Source organism: Nipponia nippon, unplaced genomic scaffold (assembly GCF_047370975.1).
Source record: "Nipponia nippon isolate SJK-2023a ecotype South Korea unplaced genomic scaffold, ASM4737097v1 scaffold_15, whole genome shotgun sequence".
Lineage (NCBI taxonomy): Eukaryota > Metazoa > Chordata > Aves > Pelecaniformes > Threskiornithidae > Nipponia > Nipponia nippon.
In genome coordinates this window covers 7,097,522-7,114,007 of record NW_028262331.1, presented here as the reverse complement: position 1 = coordinate 7,114,007, position 16,486 = coordinate 7,097,522, and the positions used below count along the sequence as shown (strand labels likewise).

At 41.5% G+C, this 16,486-nt stretch overlaps 1 protein-coding gene across 6 annotated transcripts in view; it reads left to right on the top strand.

Moving 5' to 3' along the window:
• Nucleotides 1-1,813: 1,813 nt before the first annotated feature.
• The window catches only part of NCOR1 (nuclear receptor corepressor 1), a 75,432-nt gene continuing 60,759 nt past the window's right edge, over nucleotides 1,814-16,486 (top strand). For 5 of the 6 annotated variants that reach the window (XM_087751958.1, XM_087751955.1, XM_087751956.1 and 2 more), the window contains exons 1-2: nucleotides 1,814-1,940; nucleotides 16,240-16,417. In XM_087751958.1, the coding sequence (XP_087608084.1) occupies nucleotides 16,310-16,417 (108 nt within the window). In that variant the 5' untranslated portion in view covers nucleotides 1,814-1,940; nucleotides 16,240-16,309. The remainder of the gene's footprint in view (nucleotides 1,941-16,239; nucleotides 16,418-16,486) is intronic. The other variant, XM_087751954.1, reaches the window with a different exon arrangement.

The window sequence follows — 16,486 nt, the reverse complement described above, 5'->3', positions numbered from 1 at the left end:
GGAGCGGGGCCCCGCGGGCGGGGTTTGAATGGGGGCCGTTCCCGTGGGCAGGTCGGTGGGGAGAGCCGGCGTCGCCCGGGCCCTGCAGCGCGCCAGCTGGCCCTGCTGGTACGTGAAGAAATAATAACTAACAGTGACAAAAGTTGAGCTTTTCAGCGTGTAGTACCTTTTATCCCTGCACTGTACTGCTGTGGAGGAGACGCGGGTTAACGGAAGCCTCAAAAGCAGGGCAAGAGGAGCTTATCTTCAGACGCGTTCTGCTCCTACGAATCTGGCTATCCCCAGTGTGGCTGCAAGGGGAAAAAAAACCGTTTGGGTACGTCTCAGAAGTGAAGTCAACCATTGGAGAAGGTTGCAGAGCAAAAGGAGACGGGAAGTAGTAAAATAAACATGAAAAAGGCAATCAGATACACGATGGCTTGGAAACTTTGCTTTTCAAGACTTAACAGGCAATATGGAAGACAAGCGTATTTAAGTCAGCCATGGTGGAGTATGTTAGCTGGGTAGGTTTAAAGCATAAAGTGAGGAAAACAATTCAGAGGAATTCAATATCTGAAGAGCAGCTAGCACCTCACAAAACGTATGCCTGACTTGTCCTCACAGGCTTTTATTTGGACACTTTAACTTCCAGGTGAGTAGAGGTAGTCATCGGCATGTGCTGGGATTAAAGACTGCAGACGCTTCGGCCTGGAGATCTGTGACGTCACCTTAACGTAGCACTTGAGAGGAACTCAGCTACTGTAATAACTACATACTTCGTACGTTTGATAAGTTGATAAGTAATCCTGTTTGCCACAGGGTGAGCCCCTGCTTTATGATCCTGAATAAACGATTGTGTGGACACACGTCCTGCAAATGTGGGATACGACTTCTCATATTTAATGGAAATTTTAACAACAACGAGATAATTTAATCTTGCCTAATGATATCTCTTTTTTTCCCCTCCCCCCCATAGTAAACCTGGTAAGAGATCCATTTGTGATCTTAGCACATCTGGAATCACATATTTGCAGGTAAAACGCCACACGGGTTTGAAAAACCTTATTGAAAAAGGAGGGAACAATTTACATACTCCTCATTCGGGGGGAGGAATAAAAAGACATTTGAGATTTTAAACCTCTCTCACACTTTCCAGCAGCCGGTCGTCGCTAGAGGCAGGGCGTCAGTGACTGCGCGGGAGCCTGACGGGGCCGGCGGCGCTGCCGCAGCCCGGGGGCGGGAAGGGCACGGCGGGGGCCGGGCGCCCTTCGGGCGATGCTCGGGGCCTGGGACGGGTTCCCGCCCCCCGGCTCTGAGCCGCCCACGGCCGCAGAGGCCCCATTCATTGGCTCGGCCGCGGCCTGCGGGTTCCGCGGGTGCCCCCCGCGCCCCGCTCCGGGCCCGTTATCAGTTCTTATAAATTTATATCGATTTGCCACCCCTCCGGTCAGTAGCATCACCGGGAGAGCCGCCGGGCCCCCCCTCAGCAGCGCCCACCGGCTGCCGCTGGCGAGGGGACCCGCTCGCCTCAGCGCCGCCGCGCCCCGCGCTCGCCTCATGGCGGCCGCGCCCCCCCCCCCCCCGAGCCCCCTCAGCGGGGAGGGGGAGGGAACCCTTCCCCGCCACACCGGCCGGCGGGTCCTGGAAGGAGCATAGCAGCCCGCCTTCTCACCGCCGGGCCCGCCCGCGGCTTCTCACGGGCTGGCGCTGCCCGGGCAGCGCCGCACATCGGTATGGCAGGAGGAAGCGGGGAGTTCCCGCGGCCGGTAGAAAGCACCGAGCGGCGGCGCCGGCGCTTGTTCAGTAGCTGCCAGGACCTGGCGAGAGGGGGCGGAGCCCACCGAGCCGGGGGAGGGGAGGCAAGATGGCGGTGGCGGTGGCGCTGAGGTTGAGGTGAGACGCCGCGACCGTTCAGCCCCGCCAGAGCCTGCCGCCCGGGCCGCCCCAGCGCCGCGCCGTCGGTAAGGGCAGGGGGCCCGGCGGGGCGGCGCGGGGTGGCGGCGCGGCCCTGTGGGGCAGCGGGGCCTAGCGCCTCCGCTGTGAAGAGGAGGAGGAGGAGGAGGGGGAAGAGGCGGGGGCCCCGGCCATCCCTTCCTCCTCCCTCCTCACCGGGGAGAGCGCCGTTCTCGTCCCCGGGGGGAGGGCGCTGGAGCTGGGGGGGTCCTTGGGGGAGCCGCCGAAGGAAGGGGGAGGTGGGCGGATCAGGTGCGGGCCGGGGCGGGGGGTGTCCGCAGCCTGCGGGGTTTTTTTCTCCATTCACGCTGTGTGTGTGCGGGAAGGTCCGGAGGGGACGGGATGGAAGTTTTTGGAGAAATCCCAGAACATCGGTGTGTTGGGTGTTCATCCCTGTCCTGTAGGTAGGAGAAGTGCAAGTTAATAAATAAATAAATAAATAAAGGCCAGTTCTTCAAAATCGGCCACTTGGCCGCTCGGCCAGGAGTGCGTTAGTTCCTGAAGATGTCCTGTTTTCAGAGCTGGCGTGTCGGAGGAGCATCGCGGCCGCCTGCTCCAGCCCCACGTTGAGGTTGTCAGTGGTGGGGAATTGTTGCTGATGCTGAATTATTCATATAGGACCTGTAAACATCCCCAGCTTCTGTCATCTCTGGGCTGCTGGAGGGCACAATGGAAGTGGCTTTTTCTAGAATTGTTATGACTTGATGGTAAAGAACTGTGTGCTCACTGATTTTTCTCTACTTAAAAAAACGTGGGTATCAAGCCGGTTGCAGTTAGACGAGATTCTAGATGAACGTACGTACTGTTAGCGTTAGACAGGCTCAAGTAAGTAAGTAAGTAGGTAGTCTGAACAATCTATTGTCCAAAACCTGTTTCTTCTTGTTTCACAGATATGGTCTTAACAAGCGTATTACATTTTCATGACTGTAAATATTGGTCTAACCTAAAATTAAAAAAAAACCAATAGGACAACTTATTACAATGAGAAAGGGATGTTTATTTCTGAATACTTGGTTGTGTGTCAGCATGCTTGTATTATGCAGTATTTTTAGGTATAGCACTATAGTTATGAGTTGCTAGAGCTCAGGCAGGGATTTTTATCCTAGGCAGTATGATTTGAGGGGAAAAAAACGGTGCTATTATAAAAAACATTACTATTGTGATAAGTAGCGTGGCCATAGGCACAGTTTAAGTGCCTGAATAAGTGGACACATAGCGTTGTGTCACTGCACATAAGGACCGTGCAGTTCTGTTGCAATTTTGGACTGGAATTTTATTCTGCAGAATGTTGTTATTCCTGATTAACTAAACAACTTTGACATTTGGAAAGGAAGTATGTAATATTTGAAGTGGATTTCTAGTTAGCTGAAATCTGGTGTCTTGTGTTGGGGGATGAAAGACCTTCATGCTTATCCCAAGGATTCAAAAGTTCAGAGGAAACAAGCCAACTACAGTGACCCTTTTTGCAAAAGCATGGTTAATTTTTTCTTTACATTGCTTTTCTGTGTGATATAGTGTAGGCTGCTAAGGAAAAAAAGTTCTCTTGCACTTTATGTGCAGTGTGATTTGCCTGTTTGAAATATACCGTTTGATATTGGTCCCTAAAATACCTAAACTTGTTACTGAAACATGGGAAAGAGCAGCATTTTGGAATCTTCTTTCTAAGGCTTATAATGTGCATTTTTTTAACGTGCAGAGATGATACTACAAGTGTTTCCTTCCATGAGTGTTACTTCTCTCTAGCTTGTTAGTTATTGTACAAATCAATTAAAAGTAACTCTCCAGATTGAAAATACGTGCACAAAATTGGAGTATATTCACTTTTCTACATTGTGCTGCTGATGATCTATTTTAAATACACTTTATTTCCTACAACCACTCGTTTTAGTTGCTCTTTCTGGGCATACATGTTTTTCATTGTGATCTAAAGGGATATCGAAAACTCTCTCAAAAACTGTGGCAAAAGTAGGACAGACTCTAAAGCTTCCTTTCAGTTTCCCCCCTCTAGTCCCCTTCCACAGTTCTTGTGGTGCTCTAACTGCATCTTCTAAGTTATTTCATTTTTCAGTTACAGCATGAGTGAGAGATGCTCACAGGGAAGGGAAGCTGACTCTGCTTCAACTACTATTAAATGCATAAAAGTAACTGAAAAAGTCTTCTGTATTAGAAAAAAATATTTTCTTTTTTTCTGTGTTATGTTCTTAATATTGTCATTTAACTTACTCTTTCAAAGCGCTCAGCCAAAGTTTTGGTGAAATGTTTTATTCCTCTTCTTTTATGCTTGCCTAGAAAATGGTTTTAATGAAGGTTTTCTTGCATGATCAAAAATACTATTGGGAGTTCTAGTGTGCATAGCTACTTAAATTTAAGATTTTAACAATTGTTTAAGCTGGAAGGGATCTATGCCTCATGCAGGTGCACTGCAACACAGTGCAATCTTGAGAACAGACTGGTAGCCAGACAGTGGTTTCATAATGCAAACAAACGTTTCCTGGATGCCAGTCTTGAACTCTTCAAGTCATTTATGTTCTTTAGTCAAATCTGAATGAGTATTTCAGATTACAAGCTATTAACTGAATGTGTTACCTTGTCTGTCTACTGTAAATGTTCCAGATAAAAAATTCTGACCTATGGAGGACTGCTGCCTGTAAATATTGCTTTGTGCTATTTCTAAATTATGCAAATAGTCAGGAACGTGCTGAATATATCTTCCATTTTAGTTTCTCTCTCCTTCAGTGATTCTCCATCTAGTAATGATGTTTTGTGATGTTCCCTTCCTCTTCCGTGCTAGTGCCGTGTTTATCCACCATCTGTTAAATGACTACCACAGTCTGGGCCTACCGGGGCTTAAGTTTCGTGAGTCGGTGTGCATACAGAAAGCTCAATCTTACCTTGGAGCTATGTTTCCTCCCCGTATCCTGAGAGAGATTTCTATGTCCTTGAATAGCTTCGTGTCTAAACCACTCATGTAATGTTGCCACTCCCAGACTGATTTGATATGCATTTTTTTTTCTTCAGGCTTAAGGAGGATGTTGGTCTATGTGGTTTTGAAGTCAGTGACTTCACCTGCTTATGATTACAAAGGGTATTGCAAAATTAAGACACTGTATTGATACGGAGATGCATCAGCCATCTCTGAAAAATCCTATTGTGTGTAACTCTCAGTAGGAAAAAATTCAGAAGTGAAATTTTTATGCAGACAGATTACCTGGACAAACTGTTGACCAGGACTTAAAAATTCTCTGTATGTGGAGTGACTAGCCTTGGGTAAAACTGAAAATGAAAATACATTCACTGTGATGGCGAGGGAAAGAACACTTACAAATGAAAAAGGATGAGGTAAAGTGTAAAATATGCTTAAACTAGTATGATGCCTCTTAATAGCTCCTCTCGTGCCATATAGTCAGTTGTGCCTTATGCTGTGCTGCAGGGAAAGTGCATTTGGTTACTTCTCTTTGTAGTCCTCGTGCAGTCAGAGGCACGCTTGTCCCATCGAGAGCTGAAAACAGCCATAGTAGCGTTCCCTGGCTGCAGGGCACAGGCCGCGCGCTCCACGCGAAATGTCTGCTGGGCCATTACTGGTGGGGTTCCTGGGCAGAACCTGGGGCTGCTTTGAAAAGCGGATGCTCTCCTAAATGGATTAAAATGCATTCATGTTTCAAGGAAGATGTCTAAGAAATGTGAATATAAGTCAACTAGGAAACGTACTGGTTCCTGTCCTGTTTGTAAGTGTTAGAAAATTAAGCTCGTGTAAGTTCATTACAAGTTCAAGTGCTGTTCAGCAAACTAGATAGGTATATTATTACAGTTCAGCTGTATTCTTTGCCTCATTAATAGTATTTTTGGAAAAAAAAAAAAGAGGAGGAATTAGTTTAAATCAAAAAAATAGTATATCCACTGTAGAGTTTTGTCTCAGGTTCATATTCTTCAACTCTTATTTCTGTTTTTATGCTGCCCGAAATGCTGTATTGACAGAGAACAGGTGTCTGAAAGGTGGGAGTTCTCCCATATAATCAGTGTAGTTTCATGGTTTAGCTTTCTTGGAATGTTATTCCCAAAACCGTTCTTAATAAATGTGGTCACTTACCTGTTCCATTATAGCCATTATTTCTGTAGGTCCTGATGTTTCACTGTGCTCTCAAAGATCGGACTTATGCATATGTAGAACCTGGAAGTTCTGTTTGTTTTTTTTTTCACAGCTATAAAGGTTTACTTAAACCATTTGTAGTTCAAGATGTCTTCCATTCTTTGCCTTTTTCTGTGACCTAGAGGCTGTTGTGTGAGTCTCAACTGGAGTTGTATTTTTATATATTGTTGCATTCCCTGTGAAGTAGAACATCTTAAACTTAATCGTAAATGTAGTAACAATAAACTTTGTTTCCAGAAGGCCCTGGTGCATTTCCTGTGGAGTATCTGAATAGACCTAGGCATTGATCTTATGTGCAGTAAAAAAAAAATATATTCTTATTTTTAATCTTATTGTATTTTTAGATAAAATCTAAACTTGATTTTATCTGAATCCAGTTGACTAAGGAGAATGATGAGGCTGATACTGGGTTTATCCTGAACCCCTCTTTATAGTATGTGGTTTCTCTTATAATACATCATAGTTTGTGGAGTTACGGGTTTAGCTGGTATGGATTAGTCAAGTTATATTTCCCTTTCCAAACCAAAGCTGCTTTAAAAAGCTGCCACTACAGATATGCTTTTGATAATGAATGAACTACAGGGAGAGGCTGGAAACTTAAAACTGTGACCACATAATTTCTTGCATGTTAGATGATGTCAAAAGCAGTTTTATCTGCAGATGGCTTAACAGCAGAGGAATAAATTGATGTGCAGTAGCTGTTCTTAAAGTGCCTATGCTTCCAGTCCAAGATGGAGAAGCAAAAATTGTTGTTTTGAAAGAATTATTTTATGCATAGTGTATGATATATATGAAGTTTGAGATCATCATGGTTATTTCTAAACCATAGATGAAATGGGAAGAAATAGGTGAATTCGAGTAAACCTCAGTGACTCGTGAGTGAGGATGACTTGCCGAGGAAGATTGTCATAGTTCTTATCACCGCTGTTTGCGTAGCATCTCTTGAACCTCCTGCATGGTACAGACTGGTACATCAGAGGATGCTTGGCTTGGTTTCTGTTTCACCTTATAGTTTTGTGGGTGAAGTTTGAATTCTTCAGTTGATGTTTCATAACCAGTGGAATTACCCCTGTGGCAGGGATAGAGTCCTTCAAAAGGGGTAAGGTAGATGTCTGGGGTTTGGAAACTGCTCCAGTTATCTCAGAAAAAAGCTGTCTCCCCTTGTGAATGAGAGACCTTATCTGCGCACTGTTTGGACTTTGTAGGGTTTGCTTTGGACATTCAGTTCTGTAGCTTTGGTTTCTGGTCTTTGGCTCGTGAAAATTTTCTGTGGTGTACACTAACTGCATGCTATTGGCTGTCTTGGGACAACCAGGAATGAGAATCTGGTGTTGCTAGGAAAACCAAAGTATGTTTTAAAAGTCTTTAGAATACAAACTGTCTACTTTTCTATGATACACTTCTAAAACCAAAAAACCGTATAAGATTTATACCCTTCTTTGATTTAAATCATTGCTCGGTGGTACTTTTAGTCAAGGAAATGTCTACATCCTTCATTTCCATTTCTGAATGGAGGACTTCCTCCTACCTCTTCTGGATAGTTTTGGTGTTATCGTGACCCTCCTTGGCAAAAGAGAGTTGGATAGGCTCCTTCGCAATCAGTAAGTGCTGTTCCTCGATAAAACTTGGAAGAAGAGAACCCCTCAGGGTTTCTCTGTACCCCGCTGTGTTAGTGTGTTAACTGGTGAGTGGATGCTGAAAATATGTACTTATTTGAAATGTATGCACTCAGCACCTCTTTTTTTTGTGAGGCAAGTGGGTAGCTGATTAGAAACTTCCTAAGATGTTAACACAGTCTTAGGTTTTGCTGTTATGATGCCCCATATAATATGGCAAAGTTGTGTATAGCCTGGGTCTTGATATCGTGTATTAGCAACTTTTCTTTAAGCTCATAAATTACAGGAGAGATTAAAATAGAATTTCCTGGAGAAGAGTATCTTGTCAGCTGAATTTGATCGACCCCATTTTGGTAGAGCGCAAATTCTATTTGTATTTGTAGTTACCTAGCAGGAGAGAGAGAAACTGTTATTTAAAGATGAAGTATAACAATGTGATCCTGAGATTTGGCAACAGTTTGGTTGTAAATTGCATATGCAAATATGCAACCAATATTAATCTTTTGGAATCGTAACAAAAATCATTTTTAAGTACTTTTAATACTTATTTAATATTTAATGTTCCAAAAGCTATTACTTAAGTACTTTAAGGAGTCAGTAGTCTCTTAATGGAAAATCTTTTTCTATTAAAGTTTGAAGTATAAAATCCTATTTTAATTTTTTTAGCTATCTTGATGCAGATGGAAAAGTCGTGCTAGTATAGAGTAAATGTGACATCTTGAATTGACTGCTGTAATGCTCCTTGACTTCTGTCACTTCTGTAATTGGCTAAATTAAAGTATACCATGCTTCCATGTCATGTAGAATGAGTCAGACACTGTATAGCATAATTGTGAGTTAAAGCTTTGGACATTCAGAAATAAGACAATATTGTATGCTAGTGGAAATTTCAGGGTGTGAGAAGGGTCAAATTCAGATGTTTGGGCTTTTCTTAACATCTTTTTTCAAATACTCCCATTGCTGTATTTATGGCTTGATTTACATGATGTTAATAATTAACAGAGAGAATGTTATTTAGTGTTGCTAGTAAAACACAGCCTTATAGATGTTAATTTTTTTTTACTGTATTTCTAGCAGGGATAGAAATAGCAATTTTTACGTCAATAGCCTTGTGAGTAGAGGGAGTGCGACTGCGCAAGATTAAAGTTCTCAGGAATTTATGATATATTTTAAATGTCTGTCACCGAAGAAGAAAAGACATTTACACATGCGGAATTGTCATGGAAAATTCAGCAGTTAGTTGTTCTCAACTTGGAGAAAATATGTTCATTGTTTCTATTCATTCTAATAGCATATGCCCATATGCTTTCACTACAAGCTTCTCTATAAGAGTGTTCTGCAACATAAAACTGAGCGGAAAAAGATTAAAGAAACTGTGGAAGAGGTCCTGGGCTTTGAGGATGATGTCTCTGTTCTGCAAAAACGGGAGGCACAGTATTCTGGAATGTGTTTAAATAGTCGTTACTTAAATTGCCTTTAATTTCAGTGTTGACCTATTAACATTTTTTGCTTGTAGCATGCAAAGAATCTTTCATCTTTTGAGGGGTATGCCCAACAGATTTTCATACTTACAAGCACACCTGTAAGCTTGGATACTGTAGCTGGAATACACTTCCTTCAGTTCTTGTTTTAAAACACAAAATTATCTTAAATCTGCTCAGGCATCAACCTTCTAGTAGGTTCTTGAATGAAAACCCTGTATTTTGTAGGATTGTCCTGTCTAATGATCCTGTAGCTAATTTTCTTACTGACCATCCCATCCCGTTCCCCAATACTTTGCAAAACTTTGTATAATCAGATTTGAAGGGTTAACATAGATCAGTTTGAACCCAAACTTCTTTTCTTTATCAAGAAATTTTTTCATTGTTGTTTTTTTTGAATAACTGTCATATGACTATGCTGATAATTGGACATTAAGGCAGTGACTGAAGGACTAATAACTGCTCTTGAAGTGTCTAGTGCCTTTTTAGTTAAGACTTCTAGACTACTAAGTCAGTCCTAGCTTGTAACGGTACCCTTAATGTTCTGAACATTGGAGTGTTAGCTGGTAGATAATACTTAGCCTCTTATTGTGCCTATTAGTTTGAATAAATAACTTTTTATATGGAGTTTGGACCTATTAAGTTATTTTTAGAAATCTGTCAGAAATGTACGTTAGTATTTTCTTGTGTGTGGCATATCCCCGAGATGCAAATTTGATGTTTTTGTGTGAGCGTTTGAACAGATTTATGATTATCTGACAAAATAAAAATACTACTAGGAAGATTTGTTTTGCAAATCCAGCAATATACTGGAAGGGTTTAACTTATGTGAATCTCAACTTGTAATTTTGTGTTATTGTATGTGAGTTGGAGCATTGCGTCTTGAAGGTACAGACCCAGGTCTGTAATTCATGAAATCTAGTTACTGTGGTTTAATAGGTTGGTCCTTCAATATGGCCTGTTTTGTTTTGTTTTTTTCCGTGAGATTGTTTCATTACCTTTTTATAAGGTGAAATCACAGAAAGAATTACTCACAAGTATTGTTATCACGCTTTGGATACAGCCTTTCTAACGACTCCTGAGACAGTCCCTTCACTCCTCATTTTGTCACCAGAGTAAACTTTGAATAAATATCCCTGAATTAATTTTGTGATTCATTGTAGATACCCTGCGTAAGGCAGAGCCTTCCTGCTTCTGCCTTGGGTTAGTTACATCAGAGCTCAATTTACTAAGGCTGCTGATTTAAAAACAAAATCCCTCAACTCTGTGTAAGCCTTATATGACTGCAATCTAATTCTTTGCACTCTTTATATCACACTTAGTTTGCTCAAAAACAAGACGAGGAAAATTCCCCAAAGAATGTGAAATTTAATTAGCAAATGTTGGTTAAGTACTTCAAGATGGCATGAAAATTACTCTAAATGCAAAAGTGTTAGCTTGTTTCATATACGTGAAGAAAAATTGAGTCTACCGTGAGACTGGTCTTTTATCCGTGAGGGTGAAGGTAAGAGGAGGAGGAGACAGGGTGTTCCAGCGAGCACGGCTGGCTGTGGTTCCACAAACAGCGGGTAGGTGACTCCGCCGTCCTCCTGGCCTCTTGACCCCTTCCTTTCTGCTGGCGTAAACATTTGTGTGGCCATGCGTTGAACGGTTTTGGGGAACTGGCCTGCTAAAAATAGTCACAGTTTTTAACCTGCTGTATTTTCCCGAGTGAAGAACTGCTTTTCTCAGGCAGTGCTAGCTTTTGCCTGCTTAAAGTGCTGCAAGACTTGAGTCTTATTTCTGAGTCAGTCATTGACTATTTCCTGGGTAGTCTTTGATAGATTTCTTAACCTTTCTGTGACTCATTTTCCCATGTGTATACTGAAGATAGTATGTACTTCTGCTTCTTTCTGAAGCATTTTGAGATCTGGAGATCAAGAGAGATTGTTCAAATTAGTATTGCCTCATAGAAACCAAATCTGAAATTATGCTATGACTGTTGCCATTATAATATCCAGTTCTAAATGTTGTAACTTACGCAAAGTTCTCCGCATATGACAAATGTAAGTGTGAACAGTAGCTTTTAAGGGGAAGTCTGAATCGGATCTGTTCAGTAGTTTGAGCTGGCCAAAGAGAAAAATATTGTCATACCTTTAGAAATAAACATTGTTAAATCATTTCCTTGCCCCAGAAGCTCAAATTACCACAGGGCCAAGTATCTCTTCACAGTTCCTGAAACTGTTACTCTTGTCGCTGCTTTTTCTCAGCTAGGTATATTCAGACTTAACAGTTTCTTTCTTGACTCTTTGCTCCTACTTCTCCTATATATATATATATATATACACACATTTTTTTTTTTTTTTTTAATATTATCCATTTGACACTGCTGGGTTTCCCTATCCGTTATGTTTTACCACAGAGTTTGGGAATGCCAGTGAAGTGGGGCACTATAGCAGAGTAGACTGGGTTCTGAAGTACAAAGCAAGAAATATTTCTTTCTGCCCCTGCTAATTGTCAGTATTCAGCAAGACAGTCAATTTGCCAGCCTGGTTGGCAGCTGTATGAAAGTATTCATAACCTAACTTTATCTTTGTGAGACATTTAAGGCAGAATTCTGAAGTCTATAACAGTTCTTATGAATGTTTATATGAGAAACCTCTGAAATTTGCAGAATAACATGAAAAGGTATGAAAATACTTGTCTGAAAAATAGGATCTTGTCATTAATTGAGCAGAGTTGGAAGTTGATTTCTTCTGTCGTACTTTGTCAAGGGCGCTGAAAATGAAGATGAGCAGCCTCTGTTCTGGCAGAGAGGAGGGAACCAGTGGAAGGATTGGAGAGGCAGAGAGTTAATAGCGAGGAGCTTTAAAGGAGGATGCTGACTGGATTTGAGTGGAGTGAGACAAAGTTTGTCATGACTAATGGAAGGATACAGCAGTGAGGAAAGCCCGGATGCGACTGTTTACAGTCTACACACACAGTTGTGATTTTATGTGAAAAGACTGTCGTATTTAAACGTAATCTGAACATACGGAACTTGGAGAGGTTACAGCAGGAAGCTGGCATTGCCCTCACTGACCAAGAAATAGATTGATGAAGAATAAATGAGCAGATGCTGAAGAGAGAGGCAGATGCTTTTAGATGAAAGGTCAGAAGGTTGCCTGCAGAGAAATAAGAGTTGAAGTCAAGTACTTACATCCACAATTACAGAATTAAGGTAGTAAGACAGGGAGAGATGAGCAGAATATTGGTGGTAATTCTATAGGCGAATATTGGCAAAACTTCCCTACCCCCAATATGGCAGAGAGTGTAAACAATGTCATACTGTAGGAGACTGGGAGATAAGATGGGGTCTGCAGGGCATGTGGAGAGGTCAAATTAGGAGAGCGTGCAGGCACGTATAAATGTCTGTAACAAAAAAAGGAGGCTTAGAGGGAGGGAATATTGTACTTCAAAGTCACTTTACATGTTGTTGTACTGCAGTGTTGATTTTGTCTTGAAAGAAATGAGATCCTACGCCGAATCCCCATCCTTCAGTTCCCTCCCCACCTTGGAATTGCCAATATGTCACCATGTATTTTCCTCTGCTCTTCCCGCCCTTATCTCTTCCTGCTGTTGTGTCAGTTCCCTTGGGGAAGAATGCACCCCCACCATTGATAACTTAATTTTTTCTTTTTTTCCTGTCTTCACTTCCCACCTCTCTTACTGAACACAATTATAACCTCTAATGCTGTTTCTGTTGCCTTCCTCTGTTGGCAGCTTTTCTTTGTTTCACTTGTTTGTTTTTGTTTTTTTTTTAATTATTATTATGGTGCTACGAACATGCTTATACTTGCAGTTCTCAGTAGGAAGGCCATTAGACTGAACGTTTTCATATGTATTATGTAAAACTTGTAGGTTATGAGATATGGGGTTTGAGTTAACATTGCTGGCTGGCTGAAGGATGTTCATGCGTGTGCACTGTGCCCCCGTCCTCCCCCTCATCTTTCCACGTCTAGCACAGAAACTGGAGAGACGGTCAGGACCTCTCATTGCTGTTGGTTGTGAAAGATTCTTGTATCAATTAAGATTTCAAGACCAACAGTCCTAACACAAACCTAACAATCTGTACACTGAAGTTCTTGTGAATGGAGAAATAGCCTTTACAGCATCATACAAAGTGAGTGGGGATTGAACTTTCAGCACCTGGGTTAATGATCAGCTGGCGGGTTTGGCTGAGTATTGAGAAAATAAGGAGAAGATGTAACTTGACAGAGAGAAACTAGTAAGGACCTTGAATAGTGCAGTAGTTGGCCTGTATTTGTGTGTGATTTTCAAGTGGTTGCTGTCCTTATCCCCTCTGCATCCTTGGATTCTTCAGATCTACCTGACTGTGGTGAGCATGTCGGGGAAGAGAATAAGAACAGGATGAGTATTAATTGATACTTTCCCAGAATCTGGTGTACATTTCTGGCTCCCTGTGCCTCAGAATGGGTGTCACAGAACTAGAGAAGGTTTGGAAGTGGTTGACAAGGAACAGCCAAGTAGACTAGGATTCTTCAGCATAGAAAAGATAGGGATGAAGGGATATGGTAGAAGTCTACAGAATCATGTGTGCAACGGGGAAAAAATGAATATGAAATAGATGTTTGGTCTGTTCCAATGCGAAAACTAGAGATATCAAAGGAAGGTAGCGGTCCAGAGCAAACAAAAGCTGGTGGTTTCTCATGCAAAGTGCCACTAAACTGTAGAATTTCTTGCAACCAGCAGTTGTGAATGCTGAGACTTTATAGTAGTTCAGAAAACAGCTGGACAAACCAATGGAAAAGAAGCCAGTAAAAAATCAGAAAGGCTCTGACTCAAGGAATCCCTGAGCCACAAGCTGTGTCTCGGGGAGCCACTAGAAGGCTGGAGAGTTTCCTGGGAAAGTGCTGGGGTGTGCTCCCTAAGTGCCTGCCGCTGGCCGTTGGCAGTCCCAGCATATTGGGCTGAAGGAGCTTTGATCACATCCAGTATTACTGTCTTTATTCCTCATTAAAGTTTTTAAGGTGTAGCAGACGTACATATCTATAAAATCCAGTTAGTCATCTTCCACATATTTATGAAGGCTGCATATGAAGCTGGTGAGGAAGCACAAGTTAGGACATCAGCAATTCATCAAACTAAGATTTGTACTTTTCTAACCTTCAGTTGTTTGAGCATCCTTATACCAGGGAGCTAGTTGTTCATTTAATAATAAATGTTCACCAGCCTGTGATGGGAGTAGTTATCACGTTAGTAAATGTTTGATTGAGCTGACAGTTAGCTATATGCCGTAGTTTTACATGGACTTGCATGGAAGTTGAGAGAGAAAAATGGAAGGGTTTTTTGCTGTAGCTTGGACTTAAGAATACATTTGAGTGTTCAGGTACTATAGCTTGCAACTAAGTGTGACAATGTATATTAGCTAAAACTGATTGCTCTCTGACACTGTTTCTTCATTAAATGGAGTACATACGACTCAGACCTATTAGACCATCACATAGTTGGTAAAGATGTACTCTAATGAATGCAGTATGAATGATGAAGTATAATAAATGTTAATGGTGAAGAATTCTATGTTAGAACTTGTCATTTGGATATGAATTATAGGTATTATAATAGATACATAGGTACTATAAGGCACACAGCTAGTGATCTGTAGTACTGCTTTGAAAGAGAAACTGTAGTTTTTTCTTTAATTTTTCATATCTGAAAATCAGGTTTAAGGGGTAAATCTAAATGTGTCTCATTATTCTGGTAGTCCCACATGTAAAGCTTGCTTTGTTTGATGGAGAGGTGAGGAAAAAACCCCAAAGAGAACAGGAATGATAAAACATGTCAGATAAACTTTAAGATCTGTTTGTATAGCTTGCTGTGTCTGATCCTTTCCTGAGCTGATTTTGTCTATTGACTGTTAATGGAAAATGCAGTTCAGAAGTGTAACTTTACATGTGATGTTTGTGAAAGGCTGCAGATTAATGCGCTTTGAAATGAAGCCATCTAGGCAGGGATCAACAGTTACTTTATTTGAAGGTCTGATATGTCTGCTAGGCTCTGGACCAGAGGTTGAGAATTTGCTACAGGTGTGATAGAATTCTGTATTTAATATGCGGACTCCAAGGGTTACATCTTTTGAGCTATCAGGGAGAAATACCTTGTGTTTAAAAAATATATGTCCTGCTCTTTTGCTTAGAGCCATAATTTACCTGCGTAAAGCGCTGATGGCGCCGTGTTTAATCGCTGTCTTCTGATCTTCAGCAGCTGAAACTGTACACAGCTTCATAGATGCTTGGACTTTGTCAGGGAACTCGTCTGGATTTTTTCAGTATTTAAAATCTTCCCCAGATCAGTATGCCTTTCAGTGTTCACTGTTAATCTGTAGCTGGAGAATACAATAGAGGCAAAGTAGTCATCGAATGTCAGCTAAGCAGGATTGTTTTAAGGCTTCATAGTATATTCGGTTTCTGACATCCCGTATGAGACAAACTATGCTGTCAATTGAAATAGTTTTTTGTTTGTTTTTTTTTTCTTTATGGTGGTCTTTTTTAACTAACTACTTCTGTAAAGCTGCTGTTAGATGGTAATAGTATTTTAGGCCCTGTGGTTTAATGAACTGTAGGTGGCATTGAGTAAAGCAGCCCTAAAACGACCTGAATCTGAAAGTAAGAAACAGTTCATAGAATCCAAAAACTCTGTAGAAGAAACAAAAGTGAACTTCACGTTGTGCTAAAGAAATTTACTGTAAATAAAGAGTCCATCTATAGACTATTACAGCCTCTTTAACATCTATTTAAAGTGACCTACTTTTCCTTTAAAACCCTCCTAATTCAACTGGTAACTGGTAAAATAATGTATTCCAACAATATAATCCTCAAATCTTTGTGTAGACAATGCTGACATGTCTCATTTTGAGCCCATTTAAGACCTGTTAACATGTTTCAGACTAGAGTAACCTATTAAATAAATACATAAGGAAAAAGCTTTTACTGGTAATGGTTGTTTTGCTTAGGTGACTATGGCTGTAATGTATTGTGAGTACATCTGGTACTTCAGTGCTTATCAGTGATCTTTTTTCCTTTAGGCGGTTTCCTAGAAACATGATTGCTTGCTGGTCTTGATCTCACAGCTTTGTGAAGACTTCTTCTCTGATAATGTCAAGTTCAGGCTACCCTCCTAACCAAGGAGCATTCAGCACAGAACAGAGTCGTTATCCTACTCACTCTGTCCAGTACACCTTCCCTAGCACCCGGCACCAGCAGGTAAGGAGACACCAGGGTTACAAATTTAGCAAGAGTATAATTTGGGCATTTGCTATGCCAAATGGGATT